General features: G+C 36.8%; 2 protein-coding genes and 1 pseudogene across 2 annotated transcripts; all 3 read right to left on the reverse strand.

The window, feature by feature from the left end:
- Positions 1-1343: 1343 nt before the first annotated feature.
- Positions 1344-3102, reverse strand: LOC122066737 (the record flags this gene model as incomplete). The annotated part of the gene is made up of 3 exons (XM_042630577.1): positions 3013-3102; positions 2771-2878; positions 1344-1673 (listed from the first exon to the last, which is right to left on the reverse strand). Coding segments are annotated over exons 1-3 (528 nt in total), but the record flags the coding sequence as incomplete, so codon positions are not given.
- A 1011-nt stretch (positions 3103-4113) lies between these two features.
- LOC122066739 lies at positions 4114-7946 on the reverse strand. Its single transcript, XM_042630578.1, has 6 exons — positions 5785-7946; positions 5349-5651; positions 5158-5260; positions 4905-5066; positions 4571-4762; positions 4114-4215 (listed from the first exon to the last, which is right to left on the reverse strand). Exons 1-6 carry the CDS (start codon positions 7944-7946, stop codon positions 4114-4116), a joined length of 3024 nt encoding a protein of 1007 aa, XP_042486512.1.
- Positions 7947-10711: 2765 nt separating this feature from the next.
- On the reverse strand, positions 10712-12360 carry LOC122066740 (annotated as a pseudogene).
- Positions 12361-13308: the final 948 nt, after the last annotated feature.

Here is a 13308-nt window from a genome sequence, read left to right on the forward strand (position 1 = left end):
AATCACTTCAAACTCGCAATGCTTCTTCTACCTTGTCAATATCTCTTCAAATCCTTCAAGATCAACACATAAATCATCTATTAAACCTTAGATTCATCATTTCGAAGAGGATTTACAAGATCTCAAGAAACCATACTCGAATAAAGGGTTTAAAGCTTGGGTATGGTGAATGTTCACAAACCCAACTTTGCTTACCTCTAACTGTAGATCTAGAGTTGAAGATCACTCTCCCGGCACCGGAATGGGAAAATCGAGCTTCGGTGCCGCTGAAATCCCCCTTTTCTTCCTCTTCCTTCTCTTCCTTTCTTCTTCCCTTTCTTTTCTCTCTCCTCTTTACTTTTCTCACCAACGTACGAGGGTAATAAATGGAAAGAAAAGAAAATCATAAAGCCTTATATACTATTCCTAATTAAGTGAATAGTGCACTTGGATGGGTCACTCAGGTGGGTGCACCCACCTGTCCTACCCACCTGAGAGCCAAAACTTGGGATTTTAATCGGGTTCGGACCTCGGCGCGAACCCCACCCCAAGCATATGATGTAGCATACGTATATACCTTAAAATACGGATATAATACCTGTTTTATCCGTACATAGCCTTATGGTAGGTGCACGTACATGGTTTGGGCACTCCCGTCTCTTCTGGCACTGGCTCGGACTTGTCGGGCCAGCCGGTGTTTAAGGTCACCCGTGCCATCATAGCCCATACGGAACCTGCTCTAATTTCCTCTGGCTCGATTCCTGCATGGTTAAACCGGTTCAACCGCGAAATCAGACCGGGTTTAAGAAGCGGGGTATTACATTTCAACTTTGTGAAAATTCTTGATACTTCTCTTCCCCTTCTTCAATTTCTATATCAGAACAATATTAAGCAGTGGACTGAAAGGTTAGTTTTCAAGAAACATACAGTTCCTCTCTGAGTTGCAGACACTGTAAGTCTTCTATTGCATTTTGCCTTCTCTGTCTTAACTCTTAAATAGGATTTGATTAAACAGATATGATTATGTCTTTTTAATAGGGAAATGGAGGAAGATTGGTGTAATACTTTCGAGCTTAAACTTACAAGATAGTTTGAGGATTTGAGATAACATATACTTTAATCCAGAAATTGATAGCTATGAGTTCATATTTCTTTTGTTGTTATAATTAAGATGGGTTTCTAGAAGCCTAAAGATTAGGTTCAGAAACTCATTTGAAAACCAGAAGCCCAATGACTGAATATTGACCAGAATTAAGAATAAGTGATAAACAGTAATCTGCATCTCAGATTTGAATCAAATATAGGAATAAAATTTTAAAACTACTAATATAAGATAATTAAAGAGCTAGTGTATAAAACGATACCTCTATGTTCTGAGCACCGTCTTGTTGCTTCCCTATCACAATTTGCATTAGCATATTAAGCTGAGATTGCATTGTAGATATTAGCTCTTCATGCTTTGTGTTATGCTCTCTCAGATATTTCACCTCACTCCGTAACTCGACATTCTCCCGACGAATTTCAGCAATGTCTTGTGATAAATGGCGCCAATCCTTTGGGCTTACTCCTCTTCCCATTAAATGCACCCATCCATGACCTGCAGGGCCCATTACTTTAGTGAAGATATCCTCATGCACATCATTGTCCATCTGTTCTTCTGCTGATTTCTTTTCTAGTTCTGCATCCATTTTTTCCTGCATGAAAATTAAAAAATAAATGAACGAGATATTATGGGTACCACAGTCTCATTTCGAAGTTAATTTATTAGGAACTTACCAACCAAACTTAGAAATACACAATTAATATGGAACCAATGAAATGAAACATAATTGCATTAACCCAAGTATAGACACCAATTTATGCTAGGTGGGCAACTGTTTTCCAAAAATACATAAAAGGGTAAGAATCACACAATGGCCTAGTGATAGCAAGGTTACACAACTGGGGTTTAAGCACCAAGGTTTTGTAAACTAGTGCATATGTCCATTGATTCGACAAAGGAGTATCTATTAAGTTGCTGCTATATTTTCTGGTTGAAGGAGACCTCATCAGGTCATTCTGTTCTGTTTTCTCTAAGGGTTTTGTTGCCATATTGGTCCCTTCATATCGGCACATCAGGTCACCGTCTGTGGCTGATATTTGGAGGATTGCATACGCATCTAAAACCTCCCTTTGCTACTGGTTTGGTATACAACACAAGATTTACTAATTTCTAATCTTACTTTCTAATGTCACATCCCATTTATATTTCAGCTTCAGGCCATCACATTAAGCTGACATTTAGAGGGTATAATCACCACATTAGTACCAAAGTTCCATGTGAGTTTAAGCCCCATGTTCAGTTCTTGGGTTTCAAAGCCTTAATACTGCCTGTGATAGACCAATCTTGATCTGATTTGTTCGCTGCCTCTACGTATATATAGGCCCTGTTTATTTACTGTATTTGCAGAATGAGTTTACCAAATAAAAATTCTAACTCTATCCAAATGATGGAACATTAGTTGTGTAAAAATAAATCATGCAAACAATGAGGGAAAAAGAGATAAAAGACATTTAATACAAGAGAATTTTGATAGTGCTTTGGCCAAGTGCCGCCATCAATTAACCATACTACACCAGTTGAGTGTAAGAGAATGACATTCAGTACAATGTATATCCCTAAGAATATGAGCAAGGAGCTATTTGAATGCTTTCGTTGTTTCTCATTACCCACGGAATATAGGAACGCTTCATATGTTCCATTAATAGCCTAAGTGCAAAAAAAAAAAAAAAAAGGGTTCAATAACCATACCATGTTCTGCTCAACTATGTCGTTTATAGGAGATCCATCCTTCCTAGTATGCGTCACCTTATAAAGCTGCAATCGAGTGGGAGGCACCCCATCTGGGTGCTCCTTACGCTAAGCAAAAAATATACAACTACATATTAGAGCTTGAGTCTTTGAGAGGTAAAAAAATACATACACAAGGCATTCATAAAACAAGCCTAATATGAACAAAACAAACGGACGCAGTACCATATTCCCCAAATTACCTTATTTTCCCGTACTTGTGCAAAACTTTGTTTCCCTGCTGTGTGGCTCGTACGGAGCTCTTCCCTATTAGTCTTATTACGGGTACACATGGCCTAATATGTATAGAAAACAAACAAATGTTACCATCGGCATTTAACTTTTGTACTTGTCTCAACTGATATACATACACAAGGCATTCATAAAACATATCTAGTATCCCATATATGGAGTAGATCTAGCCATTGATCCACCGGAACACGTTTATCATGATTTTATACTCGTTCTAGGTGGGTGGTATACCGATCATATACATTTTTCGTCATGTCAAACTTAAAATTCCTCCATCGGTCATCCAGTTTTTGTAATGTTCATTTCTTGTCTCCAGCAGCGAGGTCAAATTTATCCTATAAAAAAATAAAAAAAATAAAAAAATAAACAAACCAATACTTAGATATACATTTTAAACATATTGAGATATTTAATTTGGATGTCATATTACCATAATTTGCTTGAATGCTTCCTCTTTGTGTTCCTTTGGAATTTTCCTCCAATCTGCATAGTTGCATGGAATCAATGCAGGAGTCCGTGCAAGTGTCCCAATCCAGGTCATCAATTGGGATGTCTCTTTACCACATGGTATCCCGAACTCATTTCGCAATACTTTCACTTTCTGGCCTTTCGGCATATGAGCAATTTTAAGGCCCCTTGCATATCCTCGCCTCTTTATCGTACTTGGTGCAGAATATACATGCCAAAGTGACCAGTAATTAATATTTAAATTTAGGTGAAAAAATAATAGAACTAATGCCTTAAAGTTAGATATGGATTTATTAGACTACAATCATTAACTAACACATAAACTAACCTGAATCTGTTCCTTCCATAAAATCATCATAGTCATGGCTGTCTTCCGTCAGCTGTGGATCAGAGGGTCCATCTAGGATAGGTTCAGACTGTCGAAAAGAAGATGACTGTTGCGGAACAGGCACAGATTGGCTTTGCAAATCCTCTCTATGGGATACATGATAAGGATCAGACAGGTGGACATGAGGTGAATGTTCAATAGCCACAGGCCGACTCTGCAAATTCTCTCTACGGGGTACATGGTAAGGACTAGACCGTCAGACATTAGATTGTTGTTCAACAACCACAGGTTGGGTATGCAACTCCTCCCTACGAGGTACACTGTTACGTCCAGCATGCATGTTTTTCTTTGCTGACACCTGTGATAAAGAAAGTTAAATGTAAAGTCATCAATAATATATAAATGAACAGAATAACATACTGAAGCATATAATTATTTGAAATCTAATATATTATCATTAAATGTTTCTAAATTTCCATACCCGTTATGATAATTTAATTAAGTATATTGTCATCTGAATTTCCCATTATATTTATGAGTTCGATGGGGGTGTCAACTATCAATCCCTCCATATCAAGCCTTCTCCAACTAATAGTGACATCACCATCAAATTCCAAGCCTCCCGTATGTTGGATAATATCTATTTGGTTTTGTGAGTGTCTCTGACCAAGTTCTTTCGAAGCCTCCCCTTCAATGTCATAAGTATCTCTAACCTTTGTCTTTATGACAACATGCCAATCTGGCTTGAGGGGATCTGGCACATAAAACACTTGCTCTGCTTGTGAAGCAAATATAAAGGGATCATCAAGCTCATTTTGACCAGTATCCATTAAATGATTGAAATTCACTAGGGTGAATCCGTGCTCATCTTTCATTAATCTTTTTTCACTATTAGCCCAATCACACTTAAAAAAAAAACATACCAAGATTACCGGAGTATTCAAACTCGATCACTTGCTTCAAAACACCATAATAAGTGACTATTCCTTCAATAGGTTTTCTATCTCTACAACTTGAAAAGCTTTGTGTCCATGCCTTTACAAGTACCCCACTATTCTGAGTTTTTCTATTACTTTCACGTGCTTTGGTGTGAAACATTATCTCATTAATTAAGTAACCCGTATAACTTCTTGCCTCAAACTTAGGACCACTGGCTAGCAATCTAATATGTTCAAGCACCTCAACCCCACTTCGGCATAATTTCATAATCTAAAAGAAAATTAAACAAAATTAAATTAGAGAATTTTCAATAAATATCTATATATGAAGCTCCAAAATTAATTGGAAGTGTTACACTTACATGCTCATTAAACCATTTGGGAAACTTCCGAGCATGTGAATCCTTAACCTTGCATGGTTCCGCTCTACGACCTAAATCCCTCATGATTTTCTCGTAATGTTGTCTACAAATCATATAGTTAAAATGTTACACACTAATGATTTACCATAAACATATATACTCTAAAAAAAAAATTATGATGGGATACTCACGCACGGTATCTTTTTATGCCGTCATAATTCATTAGAATATATCGATGTGCTTGGATCCTTTCCATCATGTCTAATCGAATCATCTCACACTTCCCTAGAGGCTTACCATAGCTTGGAATTAAACAGAGTGAATCTTCTACTTCTATTGATCCTGTATTACTAGCCGGGCGATTAAATATTGTTTCTACACCTTCGAAGTATCTAGATAGAAAAATTAGGCACTCATTTGCAAGGTAACCTTCTGCTATTGAACCTTCTGGATGGCTACGATTGCGCATGTAGTTTTTGAGTTGCTTAAGGAACCTACACATAGTAACATTATGAACAACTGTCATAAAACAATTTAGATGAGAGTGACATCTAATATCAATGAGTTTTAATTACTGAATAGGAAATGAACAATAATTACATATACCTATAAACTGTAAGGACTGACCTTTCAATGGGGTACATCCAACGATATTGGACTGGACCAGCCATCCTTACCCCGAATGCTAAATGTATAATCAAATACACCATTATATTGAAGAATCCAGGTGGGAATATCCTTTCTAGATTGCAAAGTGTTACAACAATGCTTTCTTCAAGTTTCTTGAAGTCATCCTCTTTACCAACTTTATCACATATATCCCGAAAATATTGACATAATTCCATCAAGATTGATCTAACATTCTTAGGTAAAATATTGCGCAAGGCCACTGGTAGAATTTGTTGGATCAGAATATGACAATCATGGCTCTTCATTCCTGATATTTTCCGTTCTTTGACTTGCACACACCGTGCAATATTACTAGCATAACTGTCTGGAACCTTGACACTATTTATAAGTGTACAAAACACATCCTTGTCCTTAGTAGACAAACTGTAGCAAGCAGAGGGAATAAACACTTTATTCTTTCCTTCAATAATCTGTGGATGCAAATCTGGTCGTATATGCATATCTTTCAAATCAAGGCATGCATTCATAGTATCTTTGGTTTTATCTTTAAGATCCAACAATGTGCCGATAATACTGTCACAGACATTCTTCTCAATATGCATAACGTCTAAATTATGATGGACTATAAGATCTTTCCAGTAAGGCAAATCAAAAAATATACTCTTTTTCTTCCAGTTTAGTGGGAGATCGGGCTGTTTCAAACTTCGTTTCCTCTTCCTTCCTTTCTTTCCATCATCATCCCTTCCAAATGGGGGAAATTGAACACCCTCAAGTTGTTCTAACACTTCATACCCAGAAAGTGGCTCTGGCTGACCTTTATGTTCTTCATGGCCATCAAAAGTTCTCCTATCACGCCGAAATCTGTGATCACTGGGAAGGAATCGACGATGGCCCAAATAACAATGTTTTCCCCCATATTTCAGCCAACGAGATGAGGTATCCTTGTTGCAACAAGGACAAGCCAATGCACCTTTAGTGCTCCAACCCGATAGGTTTGCATATGCTGGAAAATCATTAATGGTCCATAACAAGCATGCATGTAACTTAAATGTCTCCTTCTTATATACGTCATATGTCTCAACACCATTATGCCACAACTCTTTTAATTCTTCTATTAAAGGCTGCAAATATATATCCATATTGTTCCCGGGTTGTTTTGGGTCAGGTATAAGCAATGTAAGAATGACGAAGGGTTGCTTCATGCACATCCATGGGGGTAAGTTGTATGGCACCACCATAATAGGCCACATGCTGTGCGTTAAAGTCATCGTCTTAAACGGATTGAATCCATCACTTGCTAGACCAAGCCTCACATTACGAGGATCCTTACTAAAATATGGATACCGCATATCGAAGTCCTTCCATTCTTTAGAATCAGTTGGGTGTCGTAACCGTTGGTCATCAACACGTTGTTCATGATGCCATCGCATACTAGAAGATATTTTTGTAGACATGTATAACCTTTGCAGCCTTGGGATCAGAGGAAAATGACGTAATATCTTAACAGGGATTTTCTTGCCTTTATTTTCTCTTTTCTCATACCTTGATGTGCCACATATTTTGCAAGAGGTGGCAGTGGCTGATTCCTTCCAATACAACGTATAGTCATTGCTGCATGCATCAATCTTTACATAATTGAGTCCTAGTTCTTTAATAATCTCCTTTGCTTCGTACAAGGAATTTGGCAATGTATTTTGCTCTGGCAGTGTCTCTCTTAATAAGTCTAGCAACATTGAGAAGGCTTTGTCACTCAAATTGCAGAGGCACTTTATATGATATAGCTGAATAAGGAAGGACAACTTAGTAAACTTATTGCATCTGGGATATAATTCTTGCTTTGCATCTTCCATTAATCTCTTGAACTTCTCTGCCTCAATATTTTGCCCCATTACAGGCTCACCTGTGGCACGATTCTCAGTTGCTTCAAGTGCATCTCTCCCCCATAACTCATTTAACATGTTTTGTGTGCTATCAAACCTATCACCTTCATCACATACCACATTATGTACATCCGGATCTGTATTTGAAGTTGAAGCTTCTCTATGGAAACTCCAAATTGTGTAACTCCTTAGAAATCCATTCAATATGAGATCTTCAAACACTTCTTCCCGAGTCTTTAACAATTGATTTATGCACTTCACACATGGGCATAAGATCATTCCCCCTAGGTCAACATGACTGAATGCATGATCAAGGAATTTTTTTACTTCCTCCCAATATAATGGGGATGCCCTAAAACATGGTTCCTTCGACCTTGCAATCCAACTTCTAGACATAACTTTAATATGTTACGCGTCCAAATGCTACCAACCTTTACAATAGTACCTATAAATGTAAAGGAAAAAAACGCTTAACCATGAAGCAATAAATATAAATTAACTAGGCTTGGTCGAAGTAAGAAATATCTACCATTGTAAATAAAAAAATAATAATAATAATAAGGAAAAAGAGAAATTGGCCTCAACACAATCTGTATTTATGTACTATCAACCCATAGTCAAAATATGTTAAGGCCAACGTAGGTAATTTTATGGGGGTGGGAGTGATGATTGGTAATGTGGACCCGACTTCCCTGATTCACACGTGACTTATCAATAGAAATAAAGTAAGAAGATTGTGTGGTGAAGCTTTATAAATTAAATGTTGAAAGTGCGTTCTATTTTACAAGGTTGTACTGCTTACTTGTATAAACTGAAGGCACTTGATTAAACGAAAACTGTATGACCTTCAATTTTATAAGGATATACAACTTATTTCTTTAAATAGAGGGCACAAATAAAAAAATAAAAAATCAATATAAAGAATCACTAGGTCTTATTACCCCCTTTTAACCACAACAATAAGTAATGAGAACTGTATAACACAATCTACCACTCTATGATAGGCCACGATAATTCGAAGTTGGTTTTTGGATTCCATACATGACTCAAAAATACATAATACATAGATCAACATAAGTAAGGGGCAATAAGAATAGGCCAGGATGAGCGAAAATACCGTAGCTTGTTTCTGCAGTTTAATATCCTCCATATTCTGCCTCATATCTGTATAAAATTGATATGCATCAATACCCTTGTCAAGTAAAAGAAGATCAATTCCAATATAATCAACTCGGATAAATATATTATGAAAATTAGAATAAAGTAATACCAAATTGATTGGAATCATGACATCTTGTCAACAATGAAGGTGTTAAACCCTAAGCTTGTGATTGAGCGGCGAAGGTACTTCATACAACTTTGAAGTGGCCATATCACAACAATGGGAGATGAAATTTTTATTTCTTTCTATTTTTTGAATTACTAACTCATAGATGTTGATTCCTTCAGAAAGCTCCAAATAGCAATAATTCTATCTACACTAGGCAGGGGCTGGTTTGCGTTCTAGGTTAATAATGCATCCTAAGAAATCATACCAAACACATCCTTACTCAACCTCAAGATCTTGGTCCTAGCAACCTCATTCCCTTGATGATCTCAACTCTAAATCATGCACGGTTATAAAATGAACTATAAAGCTATACTTTGAAAGCATGTGGAATCGTTTCATGGTCTTTTTAAAAATAAGGCTGTGTTTGGCATGATATCTTGAAATGCATTATCGACCTATAATGCATAAAAAGCACAGCATAGATCTCGTCAAAGCATTATTAAATAATCTTATTTAATTTTATGTACTCAATCATATATATATATATATGTACAAATTACCGAAGACACATAAATGGTTCAGATTTCGGGCGCTTAAGTTTGTGCTTCTTTCTTTTTCCCTCAATGCTACATAGTTTATGATTTTGGCCATGTAATTTAAAAATTCTTGATTGGTTAGTCTGAGGCTCAATTTTTGTTTTTCTTTATGGATGGGAAAAATTCATTAGTTTAGATTGATTTGTTTTTATGGGGTTCTCACAGAGTATGATCATAATCACCTTTTGTGTTTTATCATTCAATCATTTCTAAAAGCTTTACTTTAAGTGTATGGAGTATGCTTATGCTTCCTCAAGTATAGTTATTTACATAGCATGTATGAAGTAATTAGAAGTTAATGTGATAGAGAAAATTAGCATTTGATTTCTCTGCCCTATTGAGGATGAGATTAAAGAAGTTGTTTTTAGTATTGGTGCTTTTAAGGCACCAGCTCATGATATAGTCTTGGCGTTTTTTTTTCATAAAACATGGGATTTTGGTCATAGGGACGTGGTTGGTTTTGTTCATGAGTTAGTTTGTTGTAGCTCTTTCATTGCCTATTGGTACTAACCACACTCTAATCACTTTCGTTTCCTAAAAAAGAAATTATCTTGAAACACTTGGCGAGAAAGTTTCAACCTTTCCCACCAGATTTATATCTCCTTATCAGGCTATTTTTTTAAGGGCAGTCAAATTTGAATAATATTTTAATTTCATACAGTGAGGTAATTCACTGTATGAAACATAGCAAAAGTAAACAAGGGTGGGTAGTTATTAAGTTAGACATGTAAAAAGTATATGATAGATTTGAATGGGGTTACATTAGGGCCCTATTTCAGTTTTTTGGTTTCTCTCAGCATTGTTGTGACTACATTAGTGTTCTGATCTCCTGAGTCTCATACCCTATTAAGCTTAAGGGTTCTAGTTATAATTTCTTTGGTGCATAAGACCAAGATGCCCCTTAGCCCCTATTTATTTGTTATTGCAATGTAGGTGTTGTCTAGTCTGTCTTCTTTTATTGCTTAGGGGCTTAAAGTTGTTTAAGGGTGTTAAAGTGTCAAGATCTACACCTGAAATATCCCAATTATTGTTTCTTAGACTCTCCAACATTTTGGCATTTCAGGAAATTCTAAATTTGATTTCAAGACCTTGCTAGTCAGGAGTTCAATTTTAAGAAGAGTGAAATTTTCTTCAGCAAAAACACTCCTCAAAATATAGGCAGCAGGTATACTCTCAAATTAAGATGAAATAAATTCCTGTGACCAAAAGGTGATAGATGGCCAAGTTCTCTTTACTGGCTGAGTACCTGGGTCCAAGAATCGAAATACAGTGACTGTCACAACCTCCCTACATCCAACTCCCAAGTCCTGGCATCACCAATTCATCAATGACCTTTCTTTTAATCTCCCTAGACTGGGTGTGGTAGTATGTCAAGAATCTCCTGAGGCTGAGGATTGCTACATGCATCACAATAGTTAAATGGCTCCTCTAAATGTTATGCATTCCCTAGCGAGCAATACACATGGTATGCCTCATAAGGGAGGTTCTCCTAGTCTGTACGATGGATTCTGGTGCCATTAGGAAGTGCATGATAAGGTGGACAGATTCTAAGGTTATCAAGGTTACATCATGCTTCGGTAATAAGATTGATTATCGTCACACACAAGGGCTGCCATCATTCTTCCAACAAATTACAATGTTCATGAGATAGAATTGGCTATTTGGACCTCTCCCTTTCTTTATGGCCAGAAAATTCAATTTGAAATTGGGTGACTTTGGAATAATTTTTGGCATTCCCCTGGTTTGGTAGTGATACCCACCAGAAAATCCTTTTGTTGTAGCTGATCTTAAGTAGAGCATAAGCCATGGATACTTATGATTTGACCTCAGAATATTATGGAACTTCCAACTACCCTCCCCAGGCTGCTTCTCCCAAGTTACAGAGTAATCAGAGGTATTTGAAATTGGGCCTTTCTTACATAGGAATCCAAGTCAAATGCCACATAGAAACTCCCCCCTAGAATGGGAGTAGTCCTCTTCTTTCCTTGATGTAAGCTTGTGTAGTTGTGGTATATCAATGGCATGTTCATGCAACCTTTGCCAAAGCAGAGGAAACATGACTCAGGTGGCAATTTTTTTGATTTCTTCCCATTCTTCGGGCGCGCTGCCGCAAGTATATCCATATGTTGCCACTCTTGAGCATGAGAATCCAAAACTGCCATGGCCTTTGTACATCCAGTACTTGACATTTGTAAACCAGATAGATCTCTTTCTTGGCTGCAAAATGGTCTACATTGCGCACGACTCTACCAAAAATAGAGTTATTTTCACCTAACCTGTTGTCTAACTCGTCCACTCTATGGACTAACCTCACATCTGGAAATGTAGAATTGTCAATGTCGAAGCAATCAGAAGCTGTAGGACTACTCATGAAGGGATCTTCCCCTCCAACCTCATTGCACTAATTACAAGACTCAATTGCGACCCTCAGACCATCTCTACTCATTCCCAGAATCACCTACTGCAGATACATAATCTTATCTGCTGCTGGGGACGGCAAGTGATCTAGAAGAAACAGAAGGAAAAGCAAGCACAAGGAAGAAATTGATTACCCAGGCCTCGATTATTACTTCTTACTAAAGGTAAAGATCTCTTCATATCTCTGATAAAGAACAATTTTGAGTCTTATATCATATACCTCGATTGTTACTTTTTATGGGTTTCTTTAAGACCTCGATTATTACTTTTTATGGGTCTCTTTAAGCTTTGATCTCCTGATTTTCATTTAAACCATGAATTTTACCTTCTAACCTTTTGTCCATATAGATCCATTGATTTGTATCAGACAAGAACGGAGTTCAATCAAAGGAATATCAATTCGATCCATTTCTTCCAACTATGGTTTAACCCAAACTAAACTGAACTCATATGCTCTCCAGCCCCTGAAATACACACCCAGGATGCATGTCCAAGCCCTCTTTTAAAAGAAAGACAAAAGACACCACCAGTTGTCCAAAGAGAAAAAAACTGAATTTGCAAAGCTGTGAGGTTTGATCTTGCTTGTACTACAGAATCAATGATTAATGCTTTTTCTTGGGGAGTATCTTAAGAGTCTTCCTATATATAAATGACTTTTATTCAAAGGGAACTTCATCGAGGAAGAAATTGTCTTGTGCTCTTAGACATAATAACAACATTCCTTGGACATGCTATACCTCTAACAAAGCTAGTTAATTTCCCTTGATCATTTAATGATACTGATGACCATGAGCATGGGATTCTTCCTTCACCATTGAAAGAAAATTCAGTTGTTCAATAGAGAATCTATTTACCCATATTTACACATGGCTAACAAGCAACACCTCCTCCAACTCAACCTATCCAACTAAATAGAGTTAGCCACATGGATTCTCATTTGCACCTATTTCAAATAGGGGGAAAAAAGCACATGATATGAGATAGTGGGAATCTTTTATACAGAGTAAGGGGTGGAAGCCTCAATTATCATCTATGATTAAAAAACTGAAAATTCAATCATCATCAAATCTGGCCTAAATATCCCTAAAAACAGGGGAAAATAAAATAGACTGCAACACATGGGCATATGCTGCAGTCAGGGAAAATAGTACTCCTCTACTTAATTCCTAATTCATACACTCCTAATCCTATCCCAGTCATTGATCTGTAAATTCTAAGTTTTTTATGCTATTATATGATGCAAATTGTTCCATGATCAGCCATCATAATCATAAATTTTTTAACCATTCAATCTCTGGAACTGCAGCACAAATAATGGATCAATTTAATTTCTAATTCAAGCTCTAATATGTTACTC

This window comes from Macadamia integrifolia, unplaced genomic scaffold, assembly GCF_013358625.1.
Source record: "Macadamia integrifolia cultivar HAES 741 unplaced genomic scaffold, SCU_Mint_v3 scaffold2552, whole genome shotgun sequence".
In the NCBI taxonomy this organism is placed as follows: domain Eukaryota; kingdom Viridiplantae; phylum Streptophyta; class Magnoliopsida; order Proteales; family Proteaceae; genus Macadamia; species Macadamia integrifolia.

Coding starts and splice junctions, on each gene's coding strand:
- LOC122066739 (XM_042630578.1), bottom strand. CDS start 7,946: ATGATCTTATGCCCATGTGTGAAGTGCATAAATCAATTGTTAAAGACT. Junction 5,261..5,348: donor GGCATAAAAAGATACCGTGC/GTGAGTATCCCA, acceptor TATGATTTGTAG/ACAACATTACGAGAAAATCA. Junction 4,216..4,570: donor ATGTTGTCATAAAGACAAAG/GTTAGAGATACT, acceptor TCTTTATCACAG/GTGTCAGCAAAGAAAAACAT.